Source organism: Oncorhynchus masou, unplaced genomic scaffold (genome assembly GCF_036934945.1).
Source record: "Oncorhynchus masou masou isolate Uvic2021 unplaced genomic scaffold, UVic_Omas_1.1 unplaced_scaffold_1543, whole genome shotgun sequence".
In the NCBI taxonomy this organism is placed as follows: Eukaryota; Metazoa; Chordata; class Actinopteri; order Salmoniformes; family Salmonidae; genus Oncorhynchus; species Oncorhynchus masou.
In genome coordinates this window covers 69,696-87,733 of record NW_027005475.1, presented here as the reverse complement: position 1 = coordinate 87,733, position 18,038 = coordinate 69,696, and the positions used below count along the sequence as shown (strand labels likewise).

Below are 18,038 nucleotides of genomic sequence, written 5' to 3'. Positions count from 1 at the left end.
CATTCTGCACCTGGACTTAAAAATAACCATTTCCCCCTCACCATTCCCTCGCATACAGCCACTGTTCTCCTGTTGACAATGCCATCTCCCCTTAAGCACTGCTACCAGAAGCAAGCCATTTACAGGGGTTAAATTGAGGGCAGAAAGGTAGTGGACTTCTTTCCACTTTGATTGGAAAGAGTAGAAAACACAAGTAAACCTCCTGTTAAAAGTTCATTCATTTTGAAGACCATTACCTCATGTCTAGGACCCCACATCCATTGTCGAGAGAGGCTGAGGGAAAGGAAGAGGATGTAGTATGAGTGAAGAGGGTTAAGGATGAGTGAAGAGGAGGAAGGAAGAAGATGGATGAGGAGGAGAGGAAAGAAAGAAGAAGGATGGATGCGGGAAGGAGGGGGAAGAGGGAGATGAAGAGGAATATCGGGAGGATAGGAGGGGGAGGAGAAGAAGGAAGGATGCGGGAAGGAGGGGGAAGAGGGAGATGAAGAGGAATATCGGGAGGATAGGAGGGGAGGAGAAGAAGGAAGGATGCGGGAAGGAGGGGGAAGAGGGAGATGAAGAGGAATATCGGGAGGATAGGAGGGGAGGAGAAGAAGGAAGGATGCGGGAAGGAGGGGGAAGAGGGAGATGAAGAGGAATATCGGGAGGATAGGAGGGGAGGAGAAGAAGGAAGGATGCGGGAAGGAGGGGGAAGAGGGAGATGAAGAGGAATATCGGGAGGATAGGAGGGGGAGGAGAAGAAGGAAGGATGCGGGAAGGAGGGGGAAGAGGGAGATGAAGAGGAATATCGGGAGGATAGGAGGGGAGGAGAAGAAGGAAGGATGCGGGAAGGAGGGGGAAGAGGGAGATGAAGAGGAATATCGGGAGGATAGGAGGGGGAGGAGAAGAAGGACTATATTTTTTAAACCTTTATTTAACGAGGCAAGTCAGTTCAGAACAAATTCTTATTTACAATGACGGCCTACCCCGGCCAAACCTGGACGAGGCTGGGCCAATTGTGTGCCGCCCTATGGGACTCCCAATCACGGGCCGGTTATGATACAGCCTGGAGAAGGGTGTAGAGGAAACAGAGGAAGATGAATAGGGAGGATAGAGAAAGAAGAGGATGAGGTCTAATGGAGGAATGAAAATCGAAACTGACAGGCGAGACCACCTCCTAATTGCCTACTTCACTGGAATGAAGTTCCCTTATTAACCACAAGGTCAATGATACGGCCCCAAATATTATCCCCAGAATCTCACATATCAGCAGCATGTGAGTCTTCACAGCCTATGTACAGTATATGTGTTGAGTGCTGTTGTATTGGCAAAGAGTATCTCTCTCAGTGGTTGGCAACACAAAGCAAGGGTGCCTCTAAGGCAGGGCTATTCATCACTTACCTTACAAGAACCGGAGCCTGCTGGTTTTCTGTACTACCTGATAAGTAATTGCACACACCTGGTTTACCAGGTCTAAATCAGTCCCTGATTGGAGAGCAACAATTTAAAAAAACAGCGGAACTGGCTTCCAGGTTCAGAGGTGAGTTTGAGGGCTCTATAGCCTGATGAAACTGCCTTTCTTTACCTTCTCTACTTTAAACAGTTGTGTATGTTTAGTCATTCTCCTAGTTCCAGTCCCAGGAGAGGTATACATTTAGCCTGATCCCATACCTGTTTGTGCTCCTGTACCACAGTGTCCACAATAGTTGGCTTTACAGCACCAACAGGTCTGAGAACAGGCTAACATTCAGCTGTGTGTACAGTATGATATCTATCTGGGTTAAAGAGACAACATTCAGCTGTGTGTACAGTATGATATCTATCTGGGTTAAAGAGACAACATTCAGCTGTGTGTACAGTATGATATCTATCTGGGTTAAAGAGACAACATTCAGCTGCTTGTACAATATGATCTCTATCTGTGTTAAAGAGACAACATTCAGCTGCTTGTACAATATGATCTCTATCTGGGTGGTTAAAGAGACAACATTCAGCTGTCTGTACAATATGATATCTAGCTGGTTAAAGAGCAACATTCAGCTGCTTGTACAATATGATATCTAGCTGGGTTAAAAACCTCTTGAAACTCTGGGGGCGCTATTTCATTTTTGGATGAAACACGTTCCCGTTTTAAACAAGATATTTTGTCACAAAAAGATGCTCGACTATGCATATAATTGATAGCTTTGGAAAGAAAACACTGAATTCTCCAGAACTGCAAAGATATTGTCTGTGAGTGCCCTAGAACAGGTGCTACAGGCAAAACCAAGATGAAACGGCAACCAGGAAATGAGCAGAATTTTTGAGGCTCTGTTTTCCATTGTCTCCTTATATGGCTGTGAATGCGCCTGCCCTATATATCGTTTCCCCAAGGTGTCTGCAGCATTGTGATGTATTTGTAGGCATATCATTGGAAGATTGACCATAAGAGACTACATTTTCCAGGTGTCCGCCCGGTGTCCTCCGTCGAAATTGGTGCGTCATTTTCAGCTGCTGGTATTTTTCCATGGGATTCTGAGGGGAAAGCAGGCTTCCACGAACGGCATATCAATGAAGAGATATGTGAAAAAACACCTTGAGGATTGATTCTAAACAACGTTTGCCATGTTTCGGTCAATATTATGGAGTTAATTCGGAAAAAGTTTGACGTTTTGGTGACTGAATTTTTGGTTCGTTTCGGTAGCCAAATGTGATGTACAAAACGGAGCGATTTCTCCTACACAAAGATTCTTTCAGGAAAAACTGAACATTTGCTATGTAACTGAGAGTCTCCTCATTGAAAACATCTGAAGTTCTTCAAAGGTAAATGATTTTATTTATTTGGTTATCTGGTTTTTGTGAAAATGTTGCGTGCTAAATACTACGCAAAATGCTAAGCTAGCTTGCAATACTCTTACACAAATGCTTGATTTGCTATGGTTCAAAAGCATATTTTGAAAATCTGAGATGACAGTGTTGTTAAGAAAAGGCTAAGCTTGAGAACAGGCATATTATTTTCATTTCATTTGCGATTTTCAGAAATTGTTAACGTTGCGTTATGCTAATGAGCCTGAGGCTGTATTCACAATCCCGGATCCGGGATGGGTAGTATCAAGAATAAAGAGACAACATTCAGCTGTGTGTACAATATGATATCTAGCTGGTTAAAGAGACAACATTCAGCTGCTTGTACAATATGATATCTAGCTGGTTAAAGAGACAACATTCAGCTGCTTGTACAATATGATATCTAGCTGGTTAAAGAGACAACATTCAGCTGCTTGTACAATATGATATCTAGCTGGTTAAAGAGACAACATTCAGCTGCTTGTACAGTATGATATCTAGCTGGGTTAAAGAGACAACATTCAGCTGCTTGTACAATATGACATCTAGCTGGTTAAAGAGACAACATTCAGCTGCTTGTACAATATGACATCTAGCTGGTTAAAGAGACAACATTCAGCTGCTTGTACAGTATGATATCTAGCTGGGTTAAAGAGACAACATTCAGCTGCTTGTACAATATGACATCTAGCTGGTTAAAGAGACAACATTCAGCTGCTTGTACAATATGACATCTAGCTGGTTAAAGAGACAACATTCAGCTGCTTGTACAGTATGATATCTATCTGGATTAAAGTGCTACATGCAGTCTCCTGGATAAAAGCAGTGGTTCTGCCAAGATAAAGCAGAACCACAGTATATCCTCTGTTTAAGTGTCATACCAAGTATCTCTTACCACAAGTCTTCTCTTCCAGCCTGCATTGACACAGGCACATATACAGTACAATCACCTCTCTGATGGAAATAGTCCAGCCAAATGGAGCTGATATTCAGGCATGAAAGCTTGGGCATGCTCTCACCTCCCCATCCTCTCCACTGCCACCTCCCCTTCCTGTCCCATTCCAAGGGCCTTTACTTGAAAAAACACACCAGCAAAAAAACAGAGCAGCTAGTTGCTAAGCTACGTCTTTAGTTAGTTTCCATCCTGGGGAACAAACATGGGAGCAGAGGATAGGGGAAAGGGAGGGAGCAAGAGAGGGAGATAGGTAGAGTGGAAGAGGAGGGAAGAAGAGTAGAGGGAATAGAGGGAGAGAGGAAGAGGGGTCTCCTTGGTCTATACATGCAAACCGCTCCATCACTCTGTGCAGGGAAACAGACCATACCTCTCCATCCCTCTGTCCAAGGAAACAGACCACACCTCTCCATCCCTCTGTCCAGGGAAACAGACCATACCTCTCCATCCCTCTGTCCAAGGAAACAGACCACACCTCTCCATCCCTCTGTCCAGGGAAACAGACCATACCTCTCCATCACTCTGTCCAGGGAAACAGACCATACCTCTCCATCACTCTGTCCAGGGAAACAGACCATACCTCTCCATCACTCTGCCCAAGGAAATAGACCATACCTCTCCATCACTCTGTCCAGGGAAACAGACCATACCTCTCCATCACTCTGTCCAGGGAAACAGACCATACCTCTCCATCACTCTGTCCAGGGAAACAGACCATACCTCTCCATCACTCTGTCCATGGAAACAGACCATACCTCTCCATCACTCTGCCCAAGGAAACAGACCAAATCTCTCCATCACTCTGTCCAGAGAAACAGACCATACCTCTCCATCACTCTGTCCAGGGAAACAGACCATACCTCTCCATCACTCTGCCCAAGGAAATAGACCATACCTCTCCATCACTCTGTCCAGGGAAACAGACCATACCTCTCCATCACTCTGTCCAGGGAAACAGACCATACCTCTCCATCACTCTGTCCAGGGAAACAGACCATACCTCTCCATCACTCTGTCCATGGAAACAGACCATACCTCTCCATCACTCTGCCCAAGGAAACAGACCAAATCTCTCCATCACTCTGTCCAGAGAAACAGACCATACCTCTCCATCACTCTGTCCATGGAAACAGACCATACCTCTCCATCATTCTGTCCAGGGAAACATACCATACCTCTCCATCACTCTGTCCAGGGAAACAGACCATACCTCTCCATCACTGTAAAGGGAGATAGGAAACAGACCATACCTCTCCATCACTCTGTCCAGGGAAACAGACCATACCTCTCCATCACTCGTTCCAGGGAAACATACCATACCTCTCCATCACTCTGTCCAGGGAAACATACCATACCTCTCCATCACTCTGTCCAGGGAAACAGACCATACCTCTCCATCACTCTGTCCAGGGAAACATACCACACCTCTCCATCACTCTGTCCAGGGAAACATACCATACCTCTCCATCACTCTGTCCAGGGAAACATACCATACCTCTCCATCACTCTGTCCAGGGAAACATACCATACCTCTCCATCACTCTGTCCAGGGAAACATACCACACCTCTCCATCACTCTGTCCAGGGAAACATACCATACCTCTCCATCACTCTGTCCAGGGAAACAGACCATACCTCTCCATCACTGTAAAGGGAGATAGGAAACAGACATTACCTCTCCATCACTGTACAGGAGATAGGAAACAGACCATACCTCTCCATCTCTGTAAAGGGAGATAGGAAACAGACCATACCTCTCCATCACTGTACAGGAGATAGGAAACAGACCATACCTCTCCATCACTGTACAGGGAGATAGGAAACAGACCATACCTCTCCATCACTGTACAGGGAGATAGGAAACAGACCATACCTCTCCATCACTGTACAGGGAGATAGGAAACAGACCATACCTCTCCATCACTCTGTCCAGGGAAACAGACCATACCTCTCCATCACTCTGTCCAGGGAAACATACCATACCTCTCCATCACTCTGTCCAGGGAAACATACCATACCTCTCCATCACTGTAAAGGGAGATAGGAAACAGACCATACCTCTCCATCACTCTGTCCAGGGAAACAGACCATACCTCTCCATCACTCTGTCCAGGGAAAAAGACCATACCTCTCCATCACTCTGTCCAGGGAAACAGACCATACCTCTCCATCACTCTGTACAGGGAGATAGGAAACAGACCATACCTCTCCATCTCTGTAAAGGGAGATAGGAAACAGACCATACCTCTCCATCACTGTACAGGGAGATAGGAAACAGACCATACCTCTCCATCACTGTCCAGGGAGATAGGAAACAGACCATACCTCTCCATCACTGTACAGGGAGATAGGAAACAGACCATACCTCTCCATCACTGTACAGGGAGATAGGAAACAGACCATACCTCTCCATCTCTGTAAAGGGAGATAGGAAACAGACCATACCTCTCCATCACTGTAAAGGGAGATAGGAAACAGACCATACCTCTCCATCACTGTACAGGGAGATAGGAAACAGACCATACCTCTCCATCTCTGTAAAGGGAGATAGGAAACAGACCATACCTCTCCATCACTTTGTGCAGGGAAACAGACCACACCTCTCCATCCCTCTGTCCAGCGAAACAGACCATACCTCTCCATCACTCTGTCCAGGGAAACAGACCATACCTCTCCATCCCTCTGTCCAGGTAAACAGACCATACCTCCCATCACTCTGTCCAGCGAAACAGACCATACCTCTCCATCACTCTGTCCAGGGAAACAGACCATACCTCTCCATCCCTCTGTCCAGGTAAACAGACCATACCTCTCCATCACTCTGTCCAAAGAAACAGACCATACCTCTCCATCACTCTATCCAGGGAAACAGGCCATACCTCTCCATCACTCTGCCCAAGGAAATAGACCATACCTCTCCATCACTCTGTCCAGGGAAACAGACCATACCACTCCATCACTCTGTCCAGGGAAACAGACCATACCTCTCCATCACTCTGCCCAAGGAAACAGACCAAATCTCTCCATCACTCTGTCCAGGGAAACAGACCATACCACTCCATCCCTCTGTCCAGGGAAACAGACCATACCTCTCCATCACTCTGTCCAGGGAAACAGACCATACCTCTCCATCCCTCTGTCCAGGGAAACAGACCATACCTCTCCATCACTCTGTCCAAGGAAACAGACCATACCTCTCCATCACTCTGTCCAGGGAAACAGACCATACCCCTCCATCACTCTGTCCAAGGAAACAGACCATACCTCTACATCACTCTGTCCAGGGAAACAGACCATACCTCTCCATCACTCTGTCCAGGGAAACATACCATACCTCTCCATCACTCTGTCCAGGGAAACAGACCATACCTCTCCATCACTGTACAGGGAGATAGGAAACAGACCATACCTCTCCATCACTCTGTCCAGGGAAACAGACCATACCTCTCCATCACTGTAAAGAGAGATAGGATACAGACCATACCTCTCCATCACTCTGTCCAGGGAAACAGACCATACCTCTCCATCACTCTGTCCAGGGAAAAAGACCATACCTCTCCATCACTCTGTCCAGGGAAACAGACCATACCTCTCCATCCCTCTGTACAGGGAGATAGGAAACAGACCATACCTCTCCATCTCTGTAAAGGGAGATAGGAAACAGACCATACCTCTCCATCACTGTACAGGGAGATAGGAAACAGACCATACCTCTCCATCACTGTCCAGGGAGATAGGAAACAGACCATACCTCTCCATCACTGTACAGGGAGATAGGAAACAGACCATACCTCTCCATCACTCTGTCCAGGGAAACAGACCATACCTCTCCATCACTGTAAAGAGAGATAGGAAACAGACCATACCTCTCCATCACTGTACAGGGAGATAGGAAACAGACCATACCTATCCATCTCCGTACAGGGAGATAGGAAACAGACCATACCTCTCCATCACTGTGCAGGGAGATAGGAAACAGACCATACCTCTCCATCTCTGTAAAGGGAGATAGGAAACAGACCATACCTCTCCATCACTGTACAGGGAGATAGGAAACAGACCATACCTCTCCATCACTGTAAAGGGAGATAGGAAACAGACCATACCTCTCCATCACTGTCCAGGGAGATAGGAAACAGACCATACCTCTCCATCACTGTAAAGGGAGATAGGAAACAGACCATACCTCTCCATCACTGTCCAGGGAGATAGGAAACAGACCATACCTCTCCATCACTCTGTCCAGGGAGATAGGAAACAGACCATACCTCTCCATCACTGTAAAGGGAGATAGGAAACAGACCATACCTCTCCATCACTGTCCAGGGAGATAGGAAACAGACCATACCTCTCCATCACTGTACAGGGAGATAGGAAACAGACCATACCTCTCCATCACTGTACAGGGAGATAGGAAACAGACCATACCTCTCCATCTCTGTAAAGGGAGATAGGAAACAGACCATACCTCTCCATCTCTGTAAAGGGAGATAGGAAACAGACCATACCTCTCCATCTCTGTAAAGGGAGATAGGAAACAGACCATACCTCTCCATCACTGTACAGGGAGATAGGAAACAGACCATACCTCTCCATCACTGTACAGGGAGATAGGAAACAGACCATACCTCTCCATCTCTGTAAAGGGAGATAGGAAACAGACCATACCTCTCCATCACTTTGTGCAGGGAGATGCATACAGGTATGCTTTTTTTTAAAGCGAACTTTCTTAGATTAAGAGAATTTAGACATCTTTTGATCAGAGCGATTCAAATCTAAGATTATACATGGTTGTTTCTCTGGAGCAAAACATGAGAATGACAAAGTAATCAAGTAATCAAAGTAACATGAGTATGACAAAATAATCAAAAAATGTTGGCTATGCGAATTAGAGGTGACAAAGAGATCTCAAATTGGATTTTCATTTTCTATGGGTTTAATAAAAATAATTATTTATTTAATTTTCAGAAAATAATCTCATAGTGCATAAAAATCAAAACAGAAAACAACACATTTAAATTGAGATAGTAGAGATGGAGATTGAATGTCTATATTTGGTTTGTGATGAAAGGCTGTGAGTTGAGGCAGTTTGGATTGGAAATGCAGTGTACCTTCAGGGGAGGGGACATCGATGGTCCAGGCAGAGAGAAACAAAGACAATCTGACAAACAGACCTGTAGAGCTTCATCAGGGCACCACATCTGCTTTTCCGACGGTCAGGTCCTCCATACGACCCTCTCCTCTGTAGGTACTGGTCCTCCATAGGACCCTCTCCTCTGTAGGTACTGGTCCTCCATAGGACCCTCTCCTCTGTAGGTACTGGTCCTCCATAGGACCCTCTCCTCTGTAGGTACTGGTCCTCCATAGGACCCTCTCCTCTGTAGGTACTGGTCCTCCATAGGACCCTCTCCTCTGTAGGTACTGGTCCTCCATAGGACCCTCTCCTCTGTAGGTACTGGTCCTCCATAGGACCCTCTCCTCTGTAGGTACTGGTCCTCCATAGGACCCTCTCCTCTGTAGGTACTGGTCCTCCATAGGACCCTCTCCTCTGTAGGTACTGGTCCTCCATAGGACCCTCTCCTCTGTAGGTACTGGTCCTCCACATGACCATCTCCTCTGTAGGTACTGGTCCTCCACATGACCCTCTCCTCTGTAGGTACTGGTCCTCCATAGGACCCTCTCCTCTGTAGGTACTGGTCCTCCATAGGACCCTCTCCTCTGTAGGTACTGGTCCTCCATAGGACCCTCTCCTCTGTAGGTACTGGTCCTCCATAGGACCCGCTCCTCTGTAGGTACTGGTCCTCCATAGGACCCTCTCCTCTGTAGGTACTGGTCCTCCATAGGACCCTCTCCTCTGTAGGTACTGGTCCTCCATAGGACCCTCTGTAGGTACTGGTCCTCCATAGGACCCTCTCCTCTGTAGGTACTGGTCCTCCATAGGACCCTCTCCTCTGTAGGTACTGGTCCTCCATAGGACCCTCTCCTCTGTAGGTACTGGTCCACCATAGGACCCTCTCCTCTGTAGGTACTGGTCCTCCATAGGACCCTCTCCTCTGTAGGTACTGGTCCTCCATAGGACCCGCTCCTCTGTAGGTACTGGTCCTCCATAGGACCCTCTCCTCTGTAGGTACTGGTCCTCCATAGGACCCTCTCCTCTGTAGGTACTGGTCCTCCATAGGACCCTCTGTAGGTACTGGTCCTCCATAGGACCCTCTCCTCTGTAGGTACTGGTCCTCCATAGGACCCTCTCCTCTGTAGGTACTGGTCCTCCATAGGACCCTCTCCTCTGTAGGTACTGGTCCTCCATAGGACCCTCTCCTCTGTAGGTACTGGTCCTCCATAGGACCCTCTCCTCTGTAGGTACTGGTCCTCCATAAGACCCTCTCCTCTGTAGGTACTGGTCCTCCATAGGACCCTCTCCTCTGTAGGTACTGGTCCTCCACATGACCATCTCCTCTGTAGGTACTGGTCCTCCACATGACCATCTCCTCTGTAGGTACTGGTCCTCCACATGACCCGCTCCTCTGTAGGTACTGGTCCTCCATAGGACCCTCTCCTCTGTAGGTACTGGTCCTCCATAGGACCCTCTCCTCTGTAGGTACTGGTCCTCCACATGACCCTCTCCTCTGTAGGTACTGGTCCTCCACATGACCCTCTCCTCTGTAGGTACTGGTCCTCCACATGACCCTCTCCTCTGTAGGTACTGGTCCTCCATAGGACCCTCTCCTCTGTAGGTACTGGTCCTCCATACGACCCTCTCCTCTGTAGGTACTGGTCCTCCATAGGACCCTCTCCTCTGTAGGTACTGGTCCTCCATAGGACCCTCTCCTCTGTAGGTACTGGTCCTCCATAGGACCCTCTCCTCTGTAGGTACTGGTCCTCCATAGGACCCTCTCCTCTGTAGGTACTGGTCCTCCATAGGACCCTCTCCTCTGTAGGTACTGGTCCTCCATAGGACCCTCTCCTCTGTAGGTACTGGTCCTCCATAGGACCCTCTCCTCTGTAGGTACTGGTCCTCCATAGGACCCTCTCCTCTGTAGGTACTGGTCCTCCATAGGACCCTCTCCTCTGTAGGTACTGGTCCTCCACATGACCATCTCCTCTGTAGGTACTGGTCCTCCACATGACCATCTCCTCTGTAGGTACTGGTCCTCCACATGACCCGCTCCTCTGTAGGTACTGGTCCTCCATAGGACCCTCTCCTCTGTAGGTACTGGTCCTCCATAGGACCCTCTCCTCTGTAGGTACTGGTCCTCCACATGACCCTCTCCTCTGTAGGTACTGGTCCTCCACATGACCCTCTCCTCTGTAGGTACTGGTCCTCCACATGACCCTCTCCTCTGTAGGTACTGGTCCTCCATAGGACCCTCTCCATAGGACCCTCTCCTCTGTAGGTACTGGTCCTCCATACGACCCTCTCCTCTGTAGGTACTGGTCCTCCATAGGACCCTCTCCTCTGTAGGTACTGGTCCTCCACATGACCCTCTCCTCTGTAGGTACTGGTCCTCCATAGGACCTTCTCCTCTGTAGGTACTGGTCCTCCATAGGACCCTCTCCTCTGTAGGTACTGGTCCTCCACATGACCCTCTCCTCTGTAGGTACTGGTCCTCCATAGGACCCTCTCCTCTGTAGGTACTGGTCCTCCACATGACCCTCTCCTCTGTAGGTACTGGTCCTCCATAGGACCCTCTCCTCTGTAGGTACTGGTCCTCCATAGGACCCTCTCCTCTGTAGGTACTGGTCCTCCATAGGACCCTCTCCTCTGTAGGTACTGGTCCTCCACATGACCCTCTCCTCTGTAGGTACTGGTCCTCCATAGGACCCTCTCCTCTGTAGGTACTGGTCCTCCATAGGACCCTCTCCTCTGTAGGTACTGGTCCTCCACATGACCCTCTCCTCTGTAGGTACTGGTCCTCCACATGACCATCTCCTCTGTAGGTACTGGTCCTCCACATGACCATCTCCTCTGTAGGTACTGGTCCTCCACATGACCCGCTCCTCTGTAGGTACTGGTCCTCCATAGGACCCTCTCCTCTGTAGGTACTGGTCCTCCACATGACCCTCTCCTCTGTAGGTACTGGTCCTCCATAGGACCCTCTCCTCTGTAGGTACTGGTCCTCCAGGTACTGGTCCTCCATAGGACCCTCTCCTCTGTAGGTACTGGTCCTCCATAGGACCCTCTCCTCTGTAGGTACTGGTCCTCCATAGGACCCTCTCCTCTGTAGGTACTGGTCCTCCATAGGACCCTCTCCTCTGTAGGTACTGGTCCTCCATAGGACCCTCTCCTCTGTAGGTACTGGTCCTCCATAGGACCCTCTCCTCTGTAGGTACTGGTCCTCCATAGGACCCTCTCCTCTGTAGGTACTGGTCCTCCATAGGACCCTCTCCTCTGTAGGTACTGGTCCTCCATAGGACCCTCTCCTCTGTAGGTACTGGTCCTCCATAGGACCCTCTCCTCTGTAGGTACTGGTCCTCCATAGGACCCTCTCCTCTGTAGGTACTGGTCCTCCATAGGACCCTCTCCTCTGTAGGTACTGGTCCTCCATAGGACCCTCTCCTCTGTAGGTACTGGTCCTCCATAGGACCCTCTCCTCTGTAGGTACTGGTCCTCCATAGGACCCTCTCCTCTGTAGGTACTGGTCCTCCATAGGACCCTCTCCTCTGTAGGTACTGGTCCTCCATAGGACCCTCTCCTCTGTAGGTACTGGTCCTCCATAGGACCCTCTCCTCTGTAGGTACTGGTCCTCCATAGGACCCTCTCCTCTGTAGGTACTGGTCCTCCATAGGACCCTCTCCTCTGTAGGTACTGGTCCTCCATAGGACCCTCTCCTCTGTAGGTACTGGTCCTCCATAGGACTCCATAGGTACTGGTCCTCCACCCTCTCCTCTGTAGGTACTGGTCCTCCATAGGACCCTCTCCTCTGTAGGTACTGGTCCACCATAGGACCCTCTCCTCTGTAGGTACTGGTCCTCCATAGGACCCTCTCCTCTGTAGGTACTGGTCCTCCATAGGACCCTCTCCTCTGTAGGTACTGGTCCTCCATAGGACCCTCTCCTCTGTAGGTACTGGTCCTCCATAGGACCCTCTCCTCTGTAGGTACTGGTCCTCCATAGGACCCTCTCCTCTGTAGGTACTGGTCCTCCATAGGACCCTCTCCTCTGTAGGTACTGGTCCTCCATAGGACCCTCTCCTCTGTAGGTACTGGTCCTCCATAGGACCCTCTCCTCTGTAGGTACTGGTCCTCCATAGGACCCTCTCCTCTGTAGGTACTGGTCCTCCATAGGACCCTCTCCTCTGTAGGTACTGGTCCTCCATAGGACCCTCTCCTCTGTAGGTACTGGTCCTCCATAGGACCCTCTCCTCTGTAGTTACTGGTCCTCCATAGGACCCTCTCCTCTGTAGGTACTGGTCCTCCATAGGACCCTCTCCTCTGTAGGTACTGGTCCTCCACATGACCCGCTCCTCTGTAGGTACTGGTCCTCCATAGGACCCGCTCCTCTGTAGTTACTGGTCCTCCATAGGACCCGCTCCTCTGTAGGTACTGGTCCTCCATAGGACCCTCTCCTCTGTAGGTACTGGTCCTCCACATGACCCGCTCCTCTGTAGGTACTGGTCCTCCATAGGACCCGCTCCTCTGTAGGTACTGGTCCTCCATAGGACCCGCTCCTCTGTAGGTACTGGTCCTCCATAGGACCCTCTCCTCTGTAGGTACTGGTCCTCCACATGACCCGCTCCTCTGTAGGTACTGGTCCTCCATAGAACCTGCTCCTCTGTAGGTACTGGTCTGACATTGCCAAACATATAACACCCAACTTGGGTGATGCCATGGCTGCTGAAAAGCGCACGAAAGCCACCACATCTAGGCAGCAGTTAAACTTTTACTGCAGTGGGCTGAATCAGGGCCACACAGAGTGTTTCTTGGTCATCTTAAATAAATCGACTTTGAAACAAAAGTAAAAACCTCACACACATGGTTATGGACTTTCACACAGAAACACTGGATTTTAGGCAAAGTTTTTGAAGTAATATTTATTAATGAGGAAATGATCCAAACTATTCTGCCATCTCGGGACACAGCATGCTGTACTTGTTGTTATTCCTCCTGACACATGAAACAATAACAATTTAAATCCAAACAGCCAGCTATAAGCCAAAAATATAGACTTTTCATCCTAATTCTTCAACTCTGAGAGTCAAGACCACGAGATGTAAGTGATCAACCCCCAGAGAAGTCAAACCCCCCAAATGGATTTTAATAATGACACAAAAAACACAAAAAATAACAAAATGAATTTCAACATTTATAGATCTCTCTGCCTAGAAGACCCCACGGTGCGACGGCAACCACGGAAGTGGTCTTTGAAAAAATAAAATGGCTGCCAGGCTCATTGGTAGTGCTGGAGCATTGGGAGGCTGATTACAACCCAGAGCCATCATGCACCTGGACCCACTTCAATACATGTTTTCATCTCTTTCCCTCCGCAGCCAAGAACTGCTCCTACTTCAAACACTTCACTAAGGAAGAAGAGGCCAAAGGGTTCGAAGCCAAAACTCAGAAAGGTGAGTTCTCTTTCTCCTTCGTTACAGGCTTCTGGTGAATGAGCCACAGTGCAACTTTTTTTCAAATACATTCGGTCAGATTCACCAGTGTGAAATTCTCGGTGGCGATTTTAAACAATTTATAACTTCAGTTTTGAGTTGTAAATTGAGTAATACATGAGTACAATTCCATCAAATATGGTGCATTTCCTTAAATATCAGAACTGTTAATCCTTGTTTTCAAGCAATGAGAGGCCTATGCTGTTGAGGGGGAGGCATGGTGAACAGGAATGAGATGTATACTATGTGTCTATGGGAATGCTCATTGGGCTCTCAGCATGACAATAAAACACATTCAGTCAAAACACAGACATGAATGGTACCCTCTGTGATTGGCGAACACTTTCTCTCTCCCTTTCCCTTTCCCTTTCTCTCACACACACACACACACACACACACACACACACACACACACACACACACACACACACACACACACACACACACACACACACACACGCTATTAGTTATTATCCCCGCGTCAGGGGAAAAAAACGAGATCTTTCCGCATCTCACAATGCTCTACTCAAAACAGATGCTATTCTAGGAGACTACTGCAGATTCCTTACAAATATAAATTGCTGTGTGCAGAGTATGCTGTAAGCGTGACAACACTCATTAAGACAGACAGGTAGAAAGCTAGCATGGCTAGCCATCAGCAGGATTTACTGGTTGAAGGTGAAGTAACTTTTGAGTGTTATGGAGTTGACTGGTGATATTAGTACAGGAGCTAGAACCCAGTTGTAATGAAACATGTTTTAACTACGTGTGTCCTTATTGTAATGAACACGATGGGAGACAGAGAGCTGGTTTTAAGCGCAGGGCGCAGCAGGTGTTTATTGTGAAGGACCACAGGAGGAGGCAGGTAGCTGGGTCCAGGGGCAGGCAGGTCATACACAGGAGGAGGCAGGTAGCTGGGTCCAGGGGCAGGCAGGTCATACACAGGAGGAGGCAGGTAGCTGGGTCCAGGGACAGGCAGAAGGTCATACACAGGAGGAGGCAGGTAGCTGGGTCCAGGGGCAGGCAGAAGGTCATACACAGGAGGAGGCAGGTAGCTGGGTCCAGGGGCAGGCAGGTCATACACAGGAGGAGGCAGGTAGCTGGGTCCAGGGGCAGGCAGGTCATACACAGGAGGAGGCAGGTAGCTGGGCCCAGGGGCAGGGGCAGGCAGGTCATACACAGGAGGAGGCAGGTAGCTGGGTCCAGGGGCAGGCAGGTCATACACAGGAGGAGGCAGGTAGCTGGGTCCAGGGGCAGGCAGGTCATACACAGGAGGAGGCAGGTAGCTGGGCCCAGGGGCAGGGGCAGGCAGGTCATACACAGGAGGAGGCAGGTAGCTGGGTCCAGGGGCAGGCAGGTCATACACAGGAGGAGGCAGGTAGCTGGGTCCAGGGGCAGGCAGGTCATACACAGGAGGAGGCAGGTAGCTGGGCCCAGGGGCAGGGGCAGGCAGGTCATACACAGGAGGAGGCAGGTAGCTGGGTCCAGGGGCAGGCAGGTCATACACAGGGGGTTCAAAAAGGCAACAGTACTGGCAGAGAAAAGGCTAGTAACGTCATCCGGGAGATTACGCAACAGTTGTCAACAGGAAATCCGATAGGCTAAAGTACAGGTAGGGAATAGGCAAAAGGCTCCGTTAGTGAGGCAGGCAACACTATCATACACAGGAGGAGTACATTACGGGGAAACCAGAGCGCCATATAGAAGTGTGTCACAAAACAAACAATACCTCACAATGATTGGGTGCAAATAACTGAACTAAATAGTGTGTGATAATGACATACAGGTGTGTGAACAGATGATCAGAATCCAGGTGATTGGGATCTGGAGAGTGAGCTGCATTCAGGGGATCTATGTGTTTGAGAGTGTGAGTTGGAAGCAGACGTTACACTTGTGGACCTATTGGCTGTGCCTATGTCCCAAATACCTCTACAGACTCTAGTCAAAAGTAGTGCACTACTGTCTATAAGAAATAGGGTGCCATTTGGGACGCATCCATAATAATCCCTAGCAGGTCGGTATCACAGGCAGAGGCAGCCCACCGTAACGTCTGAGGTCACACGCATGTAGACACAGATTGTATGTCTCCCTCTGTGTCTCTCCACAGCCAAGCCATGACAAAAGTAGCTACTTGAGTGGAACGATAACGTTTATTTCACGCTCCATGTTCTCCTGCTGCTCAGTCAGGGCGTTACGACGGGAAAGTGAGCCCTGGCTTGTCGTAATCTGTACAATGGGCCTGGAGGGTTAGAGAGGAGAGTTGGATGAGTCACCTGGAGACAAGGCTTCTTTCTTCATCACTCCTCCCCTAGAAGCAGTGCTAATAGACGGTTTTAGTGTATTGTAGCATGGTTAAACCAGACTGAATGCTGAGCTCAGTGAAACAGTGGGGATCGCACCATTCAGTCTGCTGGTTCAACCAGGCTAACTATATAGCCAGTGATGGTTAACGAAGACATTGTTCAAGAGGGCACTCTGCTGTATTCTCTTCATGCTGATTAAGGTTAAGTGGAGGGGGGTGGGTTAGTGGGAGTTCCAATGCCTTAGAATGGGAGATGGGTTACAGTAAGAACTGAATGATTTTCTGTTGGAAATCAAGATGGAAAGATTTAAAAAAAGATTTAAAAAAAATCCAGTTTTCCATCTCTCTCTCTCTCTCTCTCTCTCTCTCTCTCTCTCTCTCTCTCTCTCTCTCTCTCTCTCAGAGTACAACCTCTCAGCAGCGGCCATTGCTGTGTTCAGCCTGGCCTTCATGACCCTGGGGTTGCTGTGTGTCGTGTGCTCCTTCGGGAAGGGGAGGGACTACCTGCTGAGGCCTGCTGGGATGTTCTTTGCCTTCGCAGGTCAGACACATCTACTTTGACTGAGATATTCACGTCATACATCAGGCATGACTACAAAGAACATTGTACATGTTTCTGCCTGTCCATCCAGGTTCATCAGCTATTTGTTCATTTGTTTGTTAGTTTGTTAATTAGTTTTACCTTTCTGTCTCTCCATCCGTCCGTCCGTCTGCCCATCCATCCATCCTCACCTGTACCCCTTCTCCCTCTAGGTCTCTGCATCATCATCTCTGTTGAGGTGATGCGGAACTCCACCAAGCGGATGATTGACAGCGAGGAGACCGTCTGGGAACAGTACTACTACTCCTGGTCATTTGAATGTGCCTGCACCTCCTTCGTCCTCCTGGTCTTCAGTGGTCTCAGCCTGTTGATCATCTCCATGCCTCAGATGCCACGCAACCCCTGGGAGACCTGTATGGACGCAGAGCCAGACTCCATGGAGCCCTTAGACGAGTAGTAGATCAGATTAGACCTGCCCAGATCAACCCCTGGGAGACCTGTATGGACGCAGAGCCAGACTCCATGGAGCCCTTAGACGAGTAGTAGATCAGATTAGACCTGCCCAGATCAACCCCTGGGAGACCTGTATGGACGCAGAGCCAGACTCCATGGAGCCCTTAGACCTGTAGTAGTCCAGATCAGATTAGACCTGCCCAGATCAACCCCTGGGAGACCTGTATGGACACAGAGCCAGACTCCATGGAGCCCTTAGACTAGTAGTAGTAGTAGATCAGATTAGACCTGCCCAGATCAACCCCTGGCAGACCTGTATGGACGCAGAGCCAGACTCCATGGAGCCCTTAGACGAGTAGTAGATCAGATTAGACCTGCCCAGATC

The 18,038-nt window shown here is 49.0% G+C and overlaps 1 protein-coding gene across 2 annotated transcripts in view; it reads left to right on the top strand.

Annotated features, from left to right (window-relative positions):
• The window catches only part of LOC135531186 (voltage-dependent calcium channel gamma-1 subunit-like), a 44,130-nt gene extending 26,360 nt beyond the window's left edge, over window positions 1-17,770 (top strand). For both annotated transcript variants that reach the window (XM_064959299.1, XM_064959298.1), the window contains 3 exons: window positions 14,244-14,318; window positions 17,063-17,200; window positions 17,413-17,770. In XM_064959299.1, coding sequence (XP_064815371.1) covers window positions 14,244-14,318; window positions 17,063-17,200; window positions 17,413-17,657 — 458 coding nt within the window. In that variant the 3' untranslated portion in view covers window positions 17,658-17,770. The remainder of the gene's footprint in view (window positions 1-14,243; window positions 14,319-17,062; window positions 17,201-17,412) is intronic.
• The last annotated feature ends 268 nt before the right edge of the window (window positions 17,771-18,038 follow it).